Consider the following 19787-nt stretch of genomic DNA (forward strand, 5'->3'; position numbering starts at 1 on the left):
TGGTATGGAAAGGACATACTGTTCGAACTCAAACTTTTTTAGTTTGCTAGCATATTAGATTTAAAAACAGTCGCGTTCCTTCAATAAGCCCTCCAGCCTAGCTTGATGGCGCGAAAGATTTCAGGTTTTTGAAGCTCCTTGGTTAATTAACTGACACTTTTTAGAGAGTGGTAATTCGATATTGTTTTCTTTTTGTTAGACAGATGTTGTGCAAAGTATTTGATTTGGACAGATCTATGTTTGAGGCTTACTTTTTCGCAATTCTCTGATAGATACTTTATACGGGATTACAGGTGTGTCATATTGTTGGCTAGGACAAGTAAGCTCATTGAACAAAAAAATAGTCACCTCTAGAAAAGTCAATTACAAGCATCCTTTAATACCTTGCTATTCCACCCATAGACATGATCTGGTTGGGAAGTGAGACCACATTGTCTGTAGTTACGTCGCATCCAGATCAGGCCACTCGTAGAGGATTTGATCGCACAATTCCACCAAGTTGCCGAGACGCTGATGGCATTTTACCTGCTGTTCCAACATGCTTTTCACGTTTCAGTGGGGTCCAAGTCAAGTGAGTTTGCAGGCCAATAGACACGTAATAGGAGGGAAGGAAGGGGGAAGTGTTCAGAAAACCAGTCATGTATTCTTGTAGCCCAGTGAACTTTGCCGTTGTCCCCCTTACGTGCTTGTGTGAGCAGTGGCCACTTGCGAGTTGATCGACTACTAATGCTCATTATATGCAGTTCCAGTGGCAATAGTCTACCGCTAACAGGATGGGATGACCATCATTCACTGCCTGCAGCAATTCTTCTCGGATTGGGAAGTGATTTTGATTGGCAAGCCACGAAACGCGCGTATGGTCCCCCTTGGTCAGCGTCTTTTTCCGACCAAAATACTGTTGTCGTGTTTCGTGATCACATGTGTACGTCACAGCTTGTACACACGTTGCATAGTTCACCGCAAAACACCAAGAAATTCAGCCAAACAAGATTGCCCTTTATTTGCCTCTATGCCTCGTCCTTACATTTATCCATGTTTAGGTACAATATCTGCTTGAAATATAAATGTCACAGCGGTCACCACTGCCATATGCTCGCATAGAGGTAATGCACGCACGGTTGAGAACGTCACTTGATCGCTGCGCCATCTGTAAAGGCTTAAGGATTATTTGCGCATGCACACTGGAGCGACATCTTTTGTCCGGTTAGCTTATATCATCTATAAATCTCAGTTTGTTTTTACTTTTTCTAATCAACCTTTGTTTGCCAATTATGTTGGACGTAACCATCTCTATGACATATAAATACTTTTGGGGGTATAGGGTCATCCTGCTTTACTACTCGTCCAATGGAAAATTCCATCGTGTGTTTTCGTATGGTGACAGAAGCCATATTATGTTTACACACTTTGTTTCCACAGCTTGTGTGGTCCGTGTCAATATAACTGCAGCGTAGACGACAAAATCAAAAGCCTTTTTGAAGTAAAAAGCTATGCATGGCGGCATTTCACATTCGCCGAATCGACTAATTATTTCACGCATGGTGTATGTATGGTCAGTTGTAATACAGACAGGGCGCAATACAGTTTGTTCTGTGGGTTGCGAGAAACACCACTGAAAGAATTTCTCAAGGCTTTAGTGAAAACTTGTTAGATAAGAGGAAGTAATTCTTCAAATCCTGAATACTACCTTCTTGGTATAGAAAGATAACATTTGCTTTCTTCCACAAGGCGGGGATGCTGCATTTTTGTACACAAATAGTAAAGATCTTAGCCAGATACTGTTCTATTTCTTTACCGGTAAGCTGAAGTATTTCCATCATCAGACCATCATAATGCACTTGCTTTGCCTTTCTGCATTACGTTTACAGCTTTCCTTATTTCTTTTCGAAGAATTTCTTGGTCTTCTTATCGTTTTCATTTGCATAAAATGTTCTTAGTGGTTCAAACAAAATTTGTATTGCGCAAAATAGAAGTCGATGTAATACAGTTTGAATTAAAAATTAGTTATTTCATGTAACTATCGTATATAAACTGTCAATGAAAAGAAATCATAAAAGAAAAAAAAGTAATATTGACATCAGGAGTGGTTTTAACAACATACCTCGCTCTGTTACAGCCACTTGCTGTGTACGGGTTGCATAGTTGTAGAGAGAGAATCGCAAATTGAGGTACTTCAGCGTCAGGATAATGGGGAATTAAGCGTTGGTCATTCACATAGATACATGAAAAGAAATCATAAAAGAAAAAAAAGTAATATTGACATCAGGAGTGGTTTTAACAACATACCTCGCTCTGTTACAGCCACTTGCTGTGTACGGGTTGCATAGTTGTAGAGAGAGAATCGCAAATTGAGGTACTTCAGCGTCAGGATAATGGGGAATTAAGCGTTGGTCACTCACATAGATACATTTCGGTCTGTTATCTAGCATTGCCGTCAGGAGGAAGTGGACAAACGTGACAAAAAATAAAAAACACCGTCCTTACGATTTCATTTTATATAATAAAATAAAATGATATCGTAAGGACGACTGTAGGTGTTTTTTTATTTTTGTCACGATAGTAAACGGCCGTCGTCCCAGTGACGTCCCGATAAAAGGATCGACATACAAAAGAAGTGGACAAAGTTCGGTGGGATTTAGTAGGCCGAAAAATGAGACAGTCCGATGAGCCACTGTACAACCTCCTGATACTTTAAGGTGCAGATCCTTCAGATACCATCCGTCACACTGATCAGGGGAACAGTGCTAATGACAATGAAACCCGGTATAACGCGGTCATATAGCAATAGCAAAATTTGAGATCAGCTATGCAGTTACGCTCGCAGTCTCATTTTTAATGTGCCTGCATGACTAATACTGGGGCACTGTGTCATTCTGAACGAGTTCCTCGCCAAACTGGCCGTCGTCACGGACACCGTGCGCCAAGGTCCTGGCAGCGAAACCCTGCCGCGGTCGGGCAGCTATATAACGGCCAGCGGGCGGCACAGGTCCACAGTCAACCACCTGTACATCAAGCAACATGGTCGCCCTCAAGGTACGGGTCTACAGTAGCTAGTATTCTCTACAAGCAATGCCGTCTGTAAATACTCTCGTTTCTGACCATCTGAAGCTGAGACCTATAGCGTGGCAGTTGATGGAATACCATTACGTAATGCTTATTCAAACATAATTTGCCGCAGCACCGACAGTCCCTGAGTAGTATTACTAGCCGTACTTGATTTTAACTAGGTCTTCGTAAGCCTAACAGTAATAAATAAGACACAGAGACCGTTTCAGTCTGTTAAAGATGTATTCTCAATATTCCTACATAGGTTTAGGCTACGCAGTTGCTATAAATTTTGAATAAACTCAATTTGGGTATTAGGCCCGGTAATTACGAAAAATTGGAACAACTATACTATCGACGTTTCGACCAACTTTCCAGCGGTCCTCTTCAGGGCGGTTAACTACTGGACTTTAGTGAATGTCTTCCCCTATATACTGACGATTTTAGTTGTCTGAACGCCATTCCTCTGGCAGGATACCGGTACGCAATGGCGAATCGGCAGCTTGCATCGGAGGGAGTGTTTTCCTGCAGCGAGATGTAGATTTCCCACGGCATTCCTCTGGTGGCCGTTTTTTTTTATACTTTTGAACCTACGTCATATGTAAGTGCTGGCCAGAGAACAACACACGCGGACCTGCTGAACTGGAGTAGCTGGCAGCCAAAGAGTAATATCCATTCATGCATGTGTTCATGCTGTTAGGACGTCATCAGAAACGCTGTCGAAATAATCAAACGCCCTAACAGCAAGAACAGGGATAACGGCTACAAGTTACCGAGTGCCTAACTGCCAGCGATTCCAATGGAGCTGGTCCCATGATTTCGCCAGCCAGAGGCTCAGTATAAACAAGCGGCCACGAGAGATCTGCCGTGCGGCATCGACGTCTTGCCGCAGGAAAATACCCCTGCGCACAAGCTACCGATCCGCTATTGCCTATCAGTCACGTATCACGGGAGCACAGCCAATACAATAACTTACCGTATAGCTACTCCTCCATAGCAATCTTTACTTCGAATTGTCCAGTGGCATCCCAGAGTGTAAAGTCGGTAGCCATCTTACAACCCAAACAGACGGTATATAGGGGAAGACATTCACCACAATCGAGCAGATGGTCGCCTTGAGAAGATCGCTGCAAAGAAGGTCGAAACGTCGGCGTTTTAGTTGTTTTACCAATATCGGTCGCTGCCACGACGGCCGCACTTTCAAATACGCGCGCCTCCAGTTCGGCCACCGCCGGTTCCATGAGCCCTCTGCCTGGCACTTAAGTGTGATTTGCGGACTATCCATGTAGAAGTAGATGTAGAAGTTTCCCACAGCCGCCACCGCGGCACGAGGGCGCTGGCACGAACGATTACGTTGCTGCCAATGAGAAGCAAGCATCCCCTCTCCGAAGCTCCAGCGACGGTTGTACTTAATTTCTAAAACTCATGCACTGCTCTCATTTTGTGTGTTTGCTAGCTGAATAACATTTACCGACGTATATAGTGGCTAGGGCTCGCGATCTACTGTATAGTTATTGTACTGAAGAGTGACTGATTTGTAAAGCTGCGGTATCTGTGTATCCAACATTCAAAGCTACCGGTAGCAACTGACGCTGCAACTACAGCAACAAAGTTCTGAATTATTTTTTACTATTTTATATTAGACGTATATTAAACTAATATCTGAATTCTCTGTATATGAACAGCATCTGTTCCTCGCTCCTGTATCCACTAAAGAACCACACAGCGCGCAAGGAAGTTGCAACAGTTTTAATATTTCATAGCGAGGCGGCCTAATAACCAAACTGATCTTATTCAGACTGACACTGGTCGTGCAAGCCTACGAACATGCACTGCAATGTTGTTTACACGACGACCTGTTTAGGACTGTGCATTCATTTTCTGTAAGTGTGTTCCTAATACACTGATATTGTAATTAATGAAAGAGAAAAGAAATGTGCATTTTCTTCACTGCACAGTACAGGACTCCCCGGTTTCATCTTCGTGCTACAACAGCAACCTCCATTGTTATGAACTATGTTAGTTTCGTGAAAGATTTCCACTAATTCATAAGACATAAAATATTTCAAAAGAATGGAAAATATTAATTCATTTTATTGTTGTCCTACTCGTCAGTTAATTCTGTACACTACGTGATACCAACAGAGCAAGAGATGCAGAAATTATTCAGCATCATTGCAATCAAGATATAACGTTCGTAGCGACAAGAAGAACTAGGTAAATGAGGCACTTTGAATTACTTATTTGAAGGTCTGCATGGAGCAATAGTTAAGTATAGTGCAGTGTGCTAACTTTAAAGTTTATTTTAGTCGATCGTCACATAAATTGTTTAAAGTTTATACTGGCTTCAGCTCACAGTGTCAAACTCAGCAAGGTGTCGATATTTTCATAAGGTTCCTTTTAAAGAATATTTTTTGTGTACAGTTTCGCACAACTTAAGTGTAGTTGAGTAGCAGCATCATGAAACCACCAAAAGCTGTTGTGAATAACACTTACTGAGACGAAACTGGTTTCGATAATGTGACCATCTTCAAGTGATGGATTCCTTTAATGTGATGTAATGTTAATCCATGACTTCAGCATGGTCGCTTGACCAAATTACTTGTCTGTGGATACGTATTATTTACAGCAGTTTTTAGTAGTTCCAAGACGCCGTTCTTCAAATGAAACATAGAAAATATGTGATCAGTGTCGGGAGTCGCAAGTCACCGACTGTGTTGTCGTCTTCCTACGGTGTATTTGCACATCAGTATGCAGGATTCGTGGCCGTCAGTACCTATGCTCGAAAGTGGGGGAATGGAAACTGGGGTTTTAAGTCTGTACACAATGAGGTCATTAGGGACAGAGTGAAAGCTCTGAATGTAGGAATGACCGCGAGGAAAATCAGCCACGTCGTTTTTAAAATAATTAACTCGGCATTTGTCTTAATCCGTACTGGTAACTGTACTAGGAATCTTCAATGATCCCTCAGGAGTTTACACAGGTTGGGTAAAATGAAAGTGGGATGGAAAATATTTCATTCACCTCAAGACAAGCAAACCAAATTACATCGCCTGCCATAAGTGCTGATCATGTAAGTTGTGTCGCCCCGCGGGATTAGCCGATTGGTCTCGGGCGCTGCAGTCATGGACTTTCCGGCTGGTCCCGGCGGAGGTTCGAGTCCTCCCTCGGGCATGGGTGTGTGTGTGTGTCTGTCCTTAGGATAATTTGCGTTAAGTAGTGTGTAAGCTTAGGGACTGATGACCTTAGCAGTTCAGTCCCATAAGATTTCACACACATTTGAACATTTTTTTTTTAAGTTATGTCGTTTATCTTCTGCCCCATTTTTATTTTACCCACTCTGTGCATGATCATCTGCTAATGATAATGAACTCTTTTGAAACATCGTAACATTGATGTTAAAGACAATATATTAACATTCGATGTAGGAACAAAAAAAAAAAAAAGAAACGGGCTCGTTAACACTGGCGATAAGTTTTTCGTCATTTAAAAGAAACTCTTTCTAAAAATTTCTCAAAACGACACAAGTACAACACAACTACGACTTTTCAAACTTGGCCAAGGGGCGTGGAAGTGTCGGAGGAGAGGAAGCAATATTTTTAAACGGACTAAGGCAGAAACATTGGCTATTGTGTTCAGCTTTCGTGTGGTCGAGTAGTGTGGGAAATATTTCGATACATTGCCACAAAAAAAAAACTACATGTGGTTTATGGAGTGGGCAATATAAAATAGTACAAGCAAAGAATCATTTGCAGGCAGGAACAGATATGGACCTTCCACAGATCTCAGCTATTATCTGAAAGAGCGCCTTCTAAATATTAAACAAGATTCGATAAGAGTGTTAAAAGTACTTCATCAGCACTTCCTACTGCAATATAAAAAATCGTACTTAGATGTTTGAGCTCTAAAAAGACTGTTCTCAAAAGCAAGATACGTTCTATCAACCACACAGTAGATCGACGAACAACTTCGGTCAAGAATATTATGTTTACAGTCCGTAGACAGAGATCCTGGACATATTTATTGAATAATAACATTGGGTTTTAAGCCATTTTAATATTTCATCAATTGACTTCGATGTTAAAAGTATAAATAATTTAGTGTCGATTACTATCAACCAAGAATGATCAGACGTCAATAATTGAATCGACTTCAGTATGGATGATCTGTCAACATTTCACATCCCTAATATGAACTACCACTCTTCTGAATACTATTTCTGCTCCTCAGTTGTTCACATGAGCTGCATGTATATTTACGTTATAGCATGATGGAAAAACCTTGGCAGAAAAATACGCAGCACGACTTCAATCTGAGTCCAGTGGGTAGAGCTTTGACATGTGAATCTCTCATCACAGACAGAACATGTGGTTTAATCTTACCTTACTAAGAAACAAAAAGCATTAAAGTGAGGTGTGAGTAATTGTATTTTCTGCCGTCTTTCGACAGATCTTTGCCTTCGCCGCCGTGCTGGCCGTGGCCAGCGCCGGCTACCTGTCCGCCCCCGCCGTCTCCTACGCCGCCCCAGCCGTCGCCTACGCCGCCCCCGCCGTCGCCTACGCCGCCCCCGCGGCCGTCGCCCCCGCGGCCATCACCTCCCAGAGCTCCAACATCCTGAGGAGCTTCGGCAACCTGGGACAGGTGTCCACCTACACCAAGACCGTCGACACGCCCTACTCCAGCGTCACCAAGTCCGACGTCCGCGTCAGCAACGACGCCATCGCACACGTCGCCGCCCCCGCACTGGCCTACGCCGCCCCCGCGTACTACCACTAACCACCGAGGCAGCACTTCAACCTCAGCTCTTCTTCTGTCTATTTATTTTCCTTCAAGCTCTGTCATCTTCCGTAAATAAAATCTTTCTGCGACATTATTACCACGACTTTTTTATTGACGTCAGACTGTAAGAAGGTCATCAATTAACATACAGAACTGCAGTACTCAATACTTTCGTCCTTTGACTCTTGTAAATAATTCTGTATGGCTATGGTTATTCTAGATTAAATCAGTGTGGTTAAGGAAATTGGGCTGAAACTATAAAGCATTTCTGCTACAACAAAATTATGTATCTAACATTTCCAACAGAAAATGCATGTTATAGAAGATATAGAGGGGTTCAAAAAATAACTCAGTATATACTTGACACTTGAGATCCTGAAATTTTTGTATTATTTTGAACTAGAGAGTGTCAGGGATATTATAAGGGATGTGGGGTGCCAATGATTGAAACAAAGGCTTTCTCATTGCAGCGAAATATTTCCACGAAATTTTAATCAACGATTTATCTCAATCGAATATTAGCATCACCTGCATATCTGCGAACGTGTCTGTGCTTGTTTTGAAGATAAGCATGGAATGAAAAAAATGAGCTTTGTGAAACTAAACATTAATTTTGCTGTGAAATAAGAACAAGAACAGTTGCCAAAGCAACGGCAGACTGATCGAAAGTGCACATGTTTACACGTCTGTAAATTTAAACTCTGTTGCAGCGTTTAAAATCCAGCTCATTGTTGCTTTATTCCACACAATATAATATCTTCGGATTCTCAAGCTAGTTGACATATGGCTCCCAAAAATGCTCAGTCGGGTTAATCACAGCAGACACACTAGGCAATTCCATTCGTTTGATTCCTTCCACCTGGAGGAAAATATCCAGTAGATGTGCACAGCATGCGCGATCGTTATCGTCTTGCAACGGGTTCCTGTTTTTGAGATTATGGTGACAGAACTGAACAATAGTGTGGATTATCCAGTCCTGATAATGCGCACCCTCAAACTATCGTCTTTAGTTGTTGAGGGTGGTCGAAATTTTCGCGAAAAATGATTGACTCAACTTCCAGCTGAACCTGCGGGACAGCATGCTTTGGACGTGCATTTCCATATGTCTGCCACCACACTCCTCATTGACGATCATCAGGCATCAGATAAACATGGCACTCCTCGGCGAAAAGAAATCGCCGCCATTGATACAGGTTCCAGTCCAAGTGATCCTTTGTCCACGTCCTTCATACACTACAGTGCTGGGAGGCTTCGTAAGTACCTCCGGTGATTAAGGAGACGACTGTAACAAAACTATGAGACATGCAGAAAACACACATACTAAGAGATATAGCATCACACCAGTCTTTTAACTAGCTTTACAGGGCAAAAACCGTTATTAAGCAAAGAAGGGATTGCTGAAAGGCGAAAGGTGTATACAGAAGGGCCGTGTCAGAGAAATACACTTGCAGGCAATCCATACTACTATCTAAAGACAAGACGTTGTTTAACGCTGTCACCAAAAACCTCAAAAAATTCTTGCCCGATTTCCTTCAAACTTCTACACGATACAGTAATAAGTATTCCAACAGACATAGGCTATACACCTGTTACTCAAATAAAACTTTCGGACAAACATACGGAACTCGTTTTTTAAAATGTACATGGTGTATGAATATACATACAAAACGTTTATACTACTACATAGAGGCAAGTCATTTAATGTTGTTACCAAGAATCTCGAAAACTTCTTGACCGATTTCCTTCAAATTTTTATACCATACTCTGATAAACTTGCAGACTGGCATAGGCTACACGTTCCCCTACTATACGATATGAATCACTTGTAGCTTCCACCGCGAATGTTCTGGAAATGGAAAGTGCTACTGATGTGCGATTTTCGCAGAGTAGATTTGTAATCAGGGGCTCGTATTGTTAGTCAATCAACAGACTGTAATAATACTAAGGAAGTGTATCTTTTGAGCGAAAATACATTTTTTTTTAAATGGAGCAGTGACTATGAACATTAAAAAACTAAAAGCAGGGCAATTAGGCCAGTGGCGTTTGTTGTAGGATTCTAGTGGTGGTGGTGGTGGTGGTGTGGTGGGGCTTATGGGCGCTCAACATCGAGGCCATCAGCGCCCTGACACACGTTAAAAGGAACGAATGTGGACAGACCTAAGAAAACTAAAGCATACACTCAAACAAAGCAGGAAAAGTAGGAAAATGCTACCTAAGAAAGTAAAACCTAAGGACAGGGGAAACATAGCAACAAGAATGTCACAGGAAATTGTTATTGGCTGGCCACTTACATGCGAGTCGTTTACGAGACATCATATTCTGAAACGTTTACATACCGACCCCTGTCGGTGCCATCCAACCTGCGTAGCTGCAATGTGCGATGTTGTTATTTTTGCTTACAGTGCACTTTTCTGTTCTTTACTGCATGGTGACTTGCTAATCAGTTAGTGTGTGATAATGTAAGCAGTAGGTCAAGAGTGTGCGATAGGATTTGCCAACGCAGAAAAAGCCAAAATGCTCAAGGCGTAAGGACAACGTAAGAAGAATGCACTTCATTCTTGTAGAGTGTATGTGTCAGACATCCCAATAGACATCAACCTTCTCGGCAGTTAATTGTCAGCCTCATCAACCAGTTACGTGAAAGTCGTTGCGTAACACCTAGACAACCTAACAGAAGAAAATAAGTATCGACAGAAGAGGGGGAAATTAATTGCTGCTGTTGCAGTTGCAGTTGATCCGCACCTTACCTCCCGTGCACGAAGAAGTGACATGAGAAAGGCTAGTGTTCTACGCGTTCTCCATCGACATAGGTTCCATCCCTATCGCATCTCTCTCCATCAAGAGCTGCATGGAAACGATTATCAGAATCGAGTTAACTTCTGAGCATGAGCGTTAAGACAGAATACTCCAGATGTATCATGCATCTTGTTTAGTGATGAAGCTACGTTTACCAATCATGGCCAGGTAAACAGCCGAAACATGTACTGATGGCCTGTTCACTATCGCAGTTGACTTCAGGTGGAACGTAAACGTCCGTTGAGCGTAAAAAGTGGGATGGGATAGTGAACCATCAGCTCATAGGCCCGTTTTTCATAGACGGAGCAGTGAAAGCACGCAAGTAGCGACGCCTTCTAACAGACCACCTTCCACGGATACTAGAAGATCCTCCTCTGCAGACTAGGAGGAACCTGTGGCACTAACATGATGCCTGTCCAGTGCAAGAATTACTAACTGTTTCCAGATATCTGGACTGGACGCCGAGGACGTTTACGTTGGCCGACCCTTCCTCGTATCTGACGACAGCTGAGATTTTTCTGTGGGGAAAGCTGAAAGACACTGTCTACACCAGATGATGTGCAGAGACATATTACTGGAGTCTCCCCGGACATCTCCGCTGACTTGTCAGCACGTGTGCAGCAGTCGTTCCATACCAGACTGGAAGCGTGTACTACCGCTGCCGGTGGTCATTTTCAACACAACCTGTGATGGTCAGTTGTCTCGTTACTTCTCAGAATCCACATAACTAATGTATGCACTGTGTTGTTGTTGTGGTCTTCAGTCCAGTGACTGGTTTGATACAGCTCTCCATGCTACTCTAATCTGTGCAAGGTTCTTCATCTCACAGTACCTACTTCAACGTATATCCTTCTGAATCTGTTTAGTGTATCCATCTCTTGGTCTTCCTCTATGATTTTTACCCTCCACGCTGCCCTCCAGTACTAAGTTGGTGATCAAAAATGGCTCTGAGCACTATGGGACTCAACTGCTGAGGTCATTAGTCCCCTAGAACTTAGAACTAGTTAAACCTAACTAACCTAAGGACAACACAAACATCCATACCCGAGGCAGGATTCGAACCTGCGACCGTAGCGGCCTTGCGGTTCCAGATTGCAGCGCCTTTAACCGCACGGCCACTTCGGCCGGCAGTTGGTGATCCCTGGATGCCTTAGAACAAGTCCTACCAACATGTCCCTTCTTCTGGTCAACTTGTGCCACAAATTTCTCTTCTCCCCAATTCTATTCAGTACCTCCCCATTAGTTCTGTGACTTACCCATCTAATCTTCAGCATTCTTCTGTAGCACCACATTTCAAAAGTTTCTATTCTCTTCTTGTCCAAACTATTCATTGTCCACGTTTCACTTCCATACATGGCTACACTCCATACAAATACTTTCAGAATCGACTTCCTGACACTTAAATCTCTACTCGATGTTAACAAATTTCTCTTCTTCAGAAACACCATTCTTGCCATTGACAATCTACATTTTATATCCTCTTTACTTCGACCAGCCGGCCACTGCGGCCGAGTGGTTCAAGGCGCTTCAGTCTGGATCCGCGCGACCGCTACGGTCGCAGGTTCGAATCCTGCCTCGCGCATGGATGTGTGTGATGTCCTTAGGTTAGTTAGGTTTAAGTAGTTCTAAGTTCTAGGGGACTGATGACCTCAGATGTTAAGTCCCATACTGCTATGAGCCATTTACTACTTCGACCATCTTCATTTATTTTGCTCCGCAAATAGCAAAACTCATTTACTACTTTAACCGTCTCACTTGCTAATTTGACTCCCTCAGCATCACCCGATTTAATTCGACTACATTCCATTATCCTCGTTTTGCTTTTGTTGATGTTCATCTTATATCCTCCTTTCAAGACACCGTCCATTTCGTTCAACTGCTCTTCCAGGTCTTTTGCTGTCCCTGACAGAATTACAGTGTCATCGGCGAACCTTACAGTGTTTATTTCTTCTCCATGGATTTTAATTCCTACTCCGAATCTTTCTTTTATTTCCTTTACTGCTTGCTCCATACACAGACTGAATAACATCAGCGATAGGCTACAACCCTGTCTCACTCCCTTCCCAACCACTGCTTCCCTTTCATGCCCCTCGACTCCTATAACTGCCATCTGGTTTCTGTACAAATTCTAAATAGCCTTTCGCTCCCTGTATTTTACCCATGCCACCTTCAGAATTTGAAAGAGAGTATTCCAGCCAACATTGTCAAAAGCTTTCTCTAAGTCTACAAATGCTAGAAACGTAGGTTTGTCTTTCCTTAATCTATTTTCTAAAATAAGTCGTAGGGTCAGTATTGCCTCACGTGTTCCGACATTTCTACGGATCTTCCAGGAGGCCGGCTTATAACAGTTTTTCCATTCGTCTGAAAGAATTCGTGTTATTATTTTGCAGCCGTGGCTTATTAAAATGGTAGTTTGGCAATTTTCACATCTGTCAACACCTGCTTTTTTGAGATTGGAATTATTATATTCTTCTTGAAGTCTTTGAGGGTATTTCGCCTGTCTCATACATCTTGTTCACCAGATGGTAGAGTATTGTCATTGCTGGCTCTCCCAAGGCTATCAATAGTATGTATGCACTTGTGTTGCTATTTAGTTTGTGTCACCACAGGTGTTGCACAAATGTCCGTATGGGAACTTTTCAAAAGACGGTATCTCGTAAACGACTCGCACTGGAAACCTGCAACAAACACCACTTATCATCTAATGACACTGCTTTTAATTTGTTGACGTCAACAGTCATCGACTCAAGTTAAAGAAGTTCATATTCGCACAAAAAATACACATTCTCAGTACTAATAAAATCTGTTGAGTGGCTAACAGTACGAGGCCCTGACTACCAATCCATTCTGTGAAAACCGCACATCACTAGCATTTTCCATTTCCGAATATTTGCGGTGCAAGTTTTAGGTGATTCACACTGCATATGGTATACACCGTGGTCGGAAACATTCTGAAAATATTGGCTGAGAAACAACTGTTAGATAAAAATTTCTGTATGTTGTGCAGTTTGCTGTTTAATTAACATTGAAATTAGCAAATCAGTGTTCTTCGTTTGGTTTCCTAAAACCGAACGAGAGAGCGACACGAAGCTTGGACACTAGGGCGGTAGTAAGGATCGAACCCGAGCGAAAGGCACAGCAGTCTCGTACGTAACAATCTACACTATGAGAACAGTTGATACTAATTGTATGTGGCAGGCGGCTTGAATCTGCGCGCACAACGGCATGATTGGCTAATTAAAATACTAATTAACTCGGAAACGGCGCAACGAGTTGAATTTTTTTCTTACCAATTACATCTCAGCACAGTCTACCCTGTTTCTGACAATGCCCCCTGTCGCTGGGCCACAATTTTTCGCGATTGGTTCGAAGAACATCCTAGGCAATTAGAGTGAATGAATTCGGCTACCTAGATCACCTGACATGAATCCAATCGAAGCCGGCCGCGGTGGTCTAGCAGTTCAGGCGCTCAGTCCGGAACCGCGCGACTACTACGGTCCCAGGTTCGAATCCTGCCTCGGGCATGGATGTGTGTGATGTCCTTAGGTTAGTTAGGTTTAAGTAGTTCTAAGTTCTAGGGGACTGATGACCACAGATGTTAAGTCCCATAGTGCTCAGAGCCATTTGAATCCAATCGAACATTCATGGGACATAATAAAGAGTTCACTTCGTGCACAAAATCCTGCACCGACAACAACTTCGTAATTATTGACGGCTATAGGAGTAGCATGGCTCAATATTTTTGCAGAGAACTTCAAAGCAATTATAGAGTCCTTAGCACGTCGAGCTGCTGCACTGCGCCAGCCAAAAGGAGATCTGACAAGACATTACGAGGTATGGCACGACTTTTGTCACCTCGTTGTAATTCCCCCCCTACTCCCCCCCCCCCCCTCCGTCTAGACCACCGCTTTAACCACGAGGTGATGATCACAACCACAACGAAGTGTCTCACATTCCCATTTATTTCCTTTTATTTCGGCAAAGCCTTTGTACTACATGGTTATGTTGCAATACCTTTTTCAGTTTGCCCTCGCTAGGTACGAGGATACCGAGAATTTTGGTTATAGTGCCAACGGTACTTACGCCGTAAATCTTATGCTACCAAAACTTACCCAGCGCGGACATAAGGCAAATTAGTGCATTGCTTTAGTCAGAGTGGCCCTCCTTTTATCCGAAATGTCATGACAATCTCACAAAGTTCAGTAACGCTTATATGGCAGGGGGGAAGGACTACATCGAAATTTATTCCGGATACATGCCAAATCGAGACGTGGAGTTTTCAAATACAGAAGGTGCTGTCATGAAATATAACCCTTTTACCAATGTGGTATTTCCTGTTTTACGCTTGAAGTGTACATACTTGTCGACATACAGGTGAATTTCGGATAATGGAGACTCTACGAAGCTGTGACTTCCCCCTTTCAACAATATTTAAAATCTTTCAGTCAATAAGCTGAGAAATATTGAAATTGTAAAACATGAAATAATGCACTGTATAATACGCCTTTTTATTTCAGAATACTCGAAAGTGGACTATGGAATAGAAAGAAATACACTACTGGCCATTAAAATTGCTACACCACGGAGATGACGTGCTACAGACGCGAAATTTAAGCGACAGGAAGGAGATGCTGTGATATGCAAATGATTAGCTTTTCAGAGCATTCACACAAGGTTGGCGCCGGTGGCGACACCTACAACGTGCTGTCATGAGGAAAGTTTCCAACCGATTTCTCATACACAAACAGCAGTTTACCGGCATTGCCTGGTGAAACGTTGTTGTGGTGCCTCGTGTAAGGAGGAGAAACGCGTACCATCAGGTTTCCGACTTTGATAAAGGTCGGATTGTAGCCTATCGCGATTGCGGTTTATCGTATCGCGACACTGCTGCTCGCGTTGGTCGAGATCCAATGACTGTTAGCAGAATATGGAATCGGTGGGTTCAGGAGGGTAATACGGAACGCCGTACTGGATCCCAACGGCCTCGTATCACTAGCAGTCGAGATGACAGGCATCTTATCTGCATGGCTATAACGGATCGTGCAGCCACGTCTCGATCACTGAGTCAACAGATAGGGACGTTTGCAAGACAACAACCATCTGCACAAACAGTTCGACGGCGTTTGCAGCAGCATGGACTATCAGCTCGGAGACCATGGCCGCGGTTACCCTTGACGCTGCATCACAGACAGGAGCGCCTGCGATGGTGTACTCAACGACGAACCAGGGTGCACGAATGGCAAAACGTCATTTTTTCGGATGAATCCAGGTTCTGTTTACAGCATCATGATGGTTGCATCCGTGTTTGGCGACATCGCGGTGAACGCACATTGGAAGCGTGCATTCGTCATCACCATACTGGCGTATCACCCAGTGTGATGGTATAGGGTGCCATTGGGTACACGTCTCGGTCACCTCTTGTTCGCATTGCCGGCACTTTGAACAGTGGACGTTACGTTTCAGGTATGTTACGAACCGTGGCTCTACCCTTTATTCGATCTCTGCGAAACCCTACATTTCAGCAGGATAATGCACCGCATGTTGCAGGTCCTGTACGGGCCTTTCTGGATACAGAATATGTTCGACTGCTGCCCTGGCCAGCATAAAATGTATCACTCACTAACCTCCCTTCCAACTGTAACCTGGCCTTATCCCCCCCCCCTCCCCAGGGCCCCTTTTTCCTCTCCCCTCCTTCTCACAGAGCTGATTTATTTCCTTCCCTCCCAGAGTCCCTGCACCCCCTCCTCGACTGCTTCCCTCCCATATCCTTCCCTCCCCAGCCCTCTTTGCCGCGCCCCCCGCCAGTCTCTCTCCTCCCCTTCCACCCTTATTCCCTTCTCCCCCTCTCCTCCCCTCCCTCCCTTCCCCTCCCTTCTTCCCTCCTCCCTATTCTGTGTGTGTCTGGCAGATCCTCTCTGTTTGCTCATCGTCATCGGTGTACTACATCAGTGTTGTTTGGTGCTGTTCTCCTGTGCGTCAAGAGTTGTGAGTTTAATTGTGTGCTGGACTTGTACACAATGTCATTGTCAGTGACTGGTGAGTGCTACGCGGTCCGTCGATACTTCTATGATCCAGTGTTTGGTTTTGTTTTGTGTGAACTAATTTTTCACAGTTTTTATCTGCATTTTACAGTCGTCCCCTTTTTGTCTGTTCTCTTCTGTACTGTCCCCCTTTTTATGTATATGTACACCACATTTTCTTCTTTCTGTTCTTTCAAATGTCTTCCTTTGTATAATTAATGTCTTTCGACTGAAAAGCAGTGCATATGCTGCTGCTAGTTCGCCCCAGATGGGGCATTGAAATACAAGAAAGGATAAAAAACATATGTCACATCGATTTTTAATTGCCATGCGGCCAGAAGCCGCTTAAATCATCAATCACATCGGTTGCTAATTGCCCTGAGGCCAAAAACTGCATAAAAAGCATCAATCACATAGGTTTTTAATTGTCCTGAGACCAAAACCAGCATATAAAGCATCAATCAAAATCAAATCGGATTATTAATTTCCGTGTGCCTGGCTCAAAACATCTTCAATCAGCTGTCCACCGTTTTCCATAAGAAGTTGAAATCGAGAAACAGCGCGTTCCCCAACTGATTGAAGTGTTTCGGGGTCACGTTCAGAATGTGTTGCATAATGCGTGCCTTCAATGCAGCTAATTTGGCAATCGAAACGCAACATCTTTCAGATAGCCCCACAGCCAGAAGTCCTACGGATTAAGATCAGGTGATCGGGACGGCCAGGCTGATAAATTTAGCATTTACGAAATGGTACTTCAGGAACTGCTTAACTGGGTTTGCAACGTGCGAAGGTGCGCCATCTTGCATAAAAATGATCCCATCCACACATCGACGCTGTTGGAGAGCTGCAATGACGCGGTTGCTCAAAAGACATTCACAGTGCTTACCAGTGACGGTACAGGCAATAGGTCCGGAAGCGCCTGTCTCTTCGAAAAAATCTGGGCCTATGATAAATGATGCTGTAAGCCCACACCACACAGTGACCTTTTGAGGATGAAGTGGTACTGGTTGATTTGCATGTGGTTTTTCCGTTGCCCATATTCGACAATTCTGTGTACTGTCATATCTTCTCACATGGAAGTGGGCCTCGTCTGTCCACAAAATCTTCCACGGCCAATCAGTGTCCACTTCCATGCGAGCACGAAATTCTAAAGCAAAGGTCTGTCTTGCTGGCAGGTCAACTGGGAAGCAACTCGTGCACATGGGTAACTTTGAATGGATAGCAAAGAAGGATGTTATGTAGCATTTTACGCACCGTGCTCACAGGTATAGCCAATGTTCGAGCAATTCTCCATGCACTACACTTTTGCACACCACCACTTGTCTCCTCCTGCATTGCTGTGGCCACTGCTTCAGTTGACGTCGAATCAATACGTTTCGTCCCTCTACCAGGCTGCACACCAAAAGAACCCGTCTTTTCGAATTTCGGAATCATTTTCTCACACCCACGGCAGTCATCGTACCAACGCCTTTTTCCAAATCCTTCAGAGTCCGGAACTTCTGCAGAGCAACATGTGCACAGACATCATTCTTGTAATACAGCTTTATAAACAGAGCGTGATCCTGCATTGAGACAGTCATGGCGAACGTCACAGACGCGAAAGGAGGTAAAGCCGTGTACCCGGAGTGTTCAAACCAACTTCAATGGGTCGTGCGCATGACAGGTGTTTTCATTTGCGTATTCTGACACATACAGTGCCATCTACTAATCAATTTTCACACTATTATTTTTCCTTCTACCATACGTCTTCCCGCTTCTCCAATAATATTCCACTGCCATTTGACGTCATTCAGACCGTGGATGTTATTTCTACAGCGTCTTGAAAGTTTAATTATAATCATCCTGTATTATATTCACTTTCCAGAGAGTTTGAGTATTTTGCGTCAAGAAAAAGAAAACCGCTGTTCCAAGTACATACTAACAATTTGATGTTCATGTTTTGTTAATTATTGTGTAACATCATATAATTAAGAAAACAGTTTTTTTATTGTAAAATGAAACTTCCACGGCCGAGAAAATCACATTTATATTCTGGATTTACATGCTGTTGTCGAAAGACTTTAATGAAGAAAGCCAACGTTTCGTCCCTGTCTGCGGAGGATGTCTTCAAAGGCGGCTGTAACTTTTACGAAAGCCCGACCCACACTTTGGCTCTCTACTGACTGAGGGAAATTATCGTTTCCCCATGGTCCCGCGCAGAGGCGGGGCGTCACATATTTGCAAAACTCAAATCCGATTCGCCGTTATCGGTTGCCATCGTCCACTGTTATTATCTATATATCATCCTATTCTCTAGTACTGATCGAGTGTTTGGGATCTGCACCAGGTCTGATTGAAGGACAACATCGAAGTAATTCAGAGGTGCGCTGCTAGAATTGTTACCGGTAGGTTCAAACAACAGGCAAGTTTGTACAGAAATACTTCGGGAACTCTAATGGGTATCCTTGGAGGGAAGGCGACGTTCTTTTCGAAGAACACTATTGAGAGAATTTACAAAATCGATATTTGAAACTGACTGCTCAGTGATTCTACTACCACCAAGATCCATTGCGTGTAAAAGACGACTGACATTAAGATAGGAGAAAATAGGTCCTGAGTTTTTTTTTCAGCTAGCTTCCTTGCTAGACCCTAGGTTTTCCTCTTCTTTGCGGTCGTGTGAATTACCGTAATATTCCGTTATTTCAATCTTCCCCACGTCCCGAATGAATGGACGCAAAATGTGGTTGTATATCACAGCGACACATACGAGGCAGTCTTAAATTCTTTGATTTTCAGCGGATGATGAATCATTCTTCAACAACGCATTGGTGAAACACTCCAATTCTGCACAAAGCAGTTCCATTTCAAAGATTTTTCTCGCTCGAGCAGTTAACATTTTAACAACAGTTCAGTTTTGCCGTGGATAATGATTTGAGTCTCGGTATATAAAAGTGTATGTGCATGGGTTCTTGGTATACCTTACGGCCCAAGCTATAAACTTCTCTTTTGAACAGTAGCACATCCAGAAAATATCTGACCTGAACATACGACTTAATATTGTTTGAATATTTACGGAAAAGGCCTCGTTTCTCTTCGCCACTTCTCCGCAGCACAAACGTTTCGTGCACGTAACAGACTCAGGGGTTCAGTTTTTTTGGTGGCAGTTCC

At 43.3% G+C, this 19787-nt stretch overlaps 1 protein-coding gene across 1 annotated transcript; it reads left to right on the forward strand.

Annotated features, from left to right (window-relative positions):
• The first annotated feature begins 2991 nt into the window (after window positions 1–2991).
• Window positions 2992–7918, forward strand: LOC124621898 (cuticle protein 67-like). Its single transcript, XM_047147387.1, has 2 exons — window positions 2992–3033; window positions 7495–7918. The coding sequence occupies exons 1-2, from the start codon at window positions 3019–3021 to the stop codon at window positions 7819–7821; spliced, it is 342 nt and encodes a 113-aa protein (XP_047003343.1). The 5' UTR covers window positions 2992–3018; the 3' UTR covers window positions 7822–7918.
• Window positions 7919–19787: the final 11869 nt, after the last annotated feature.

The sequence above is a fragment of the Schistocerca americana genome, chromosome 1 (genome assembly GCF_021461395.2).
Source record: "Schistocerca americana isolate TAMUIC-IGC-003095 chromosome 1, iqSchAmer2.1, whole genome shotgun sequence".
Lineage (NCBI taxonomy): Eukaryota > Metazoa > Arthropoda > Insecta > Orthoptera > Acrididae > Schistocerca > Schistocerca americana.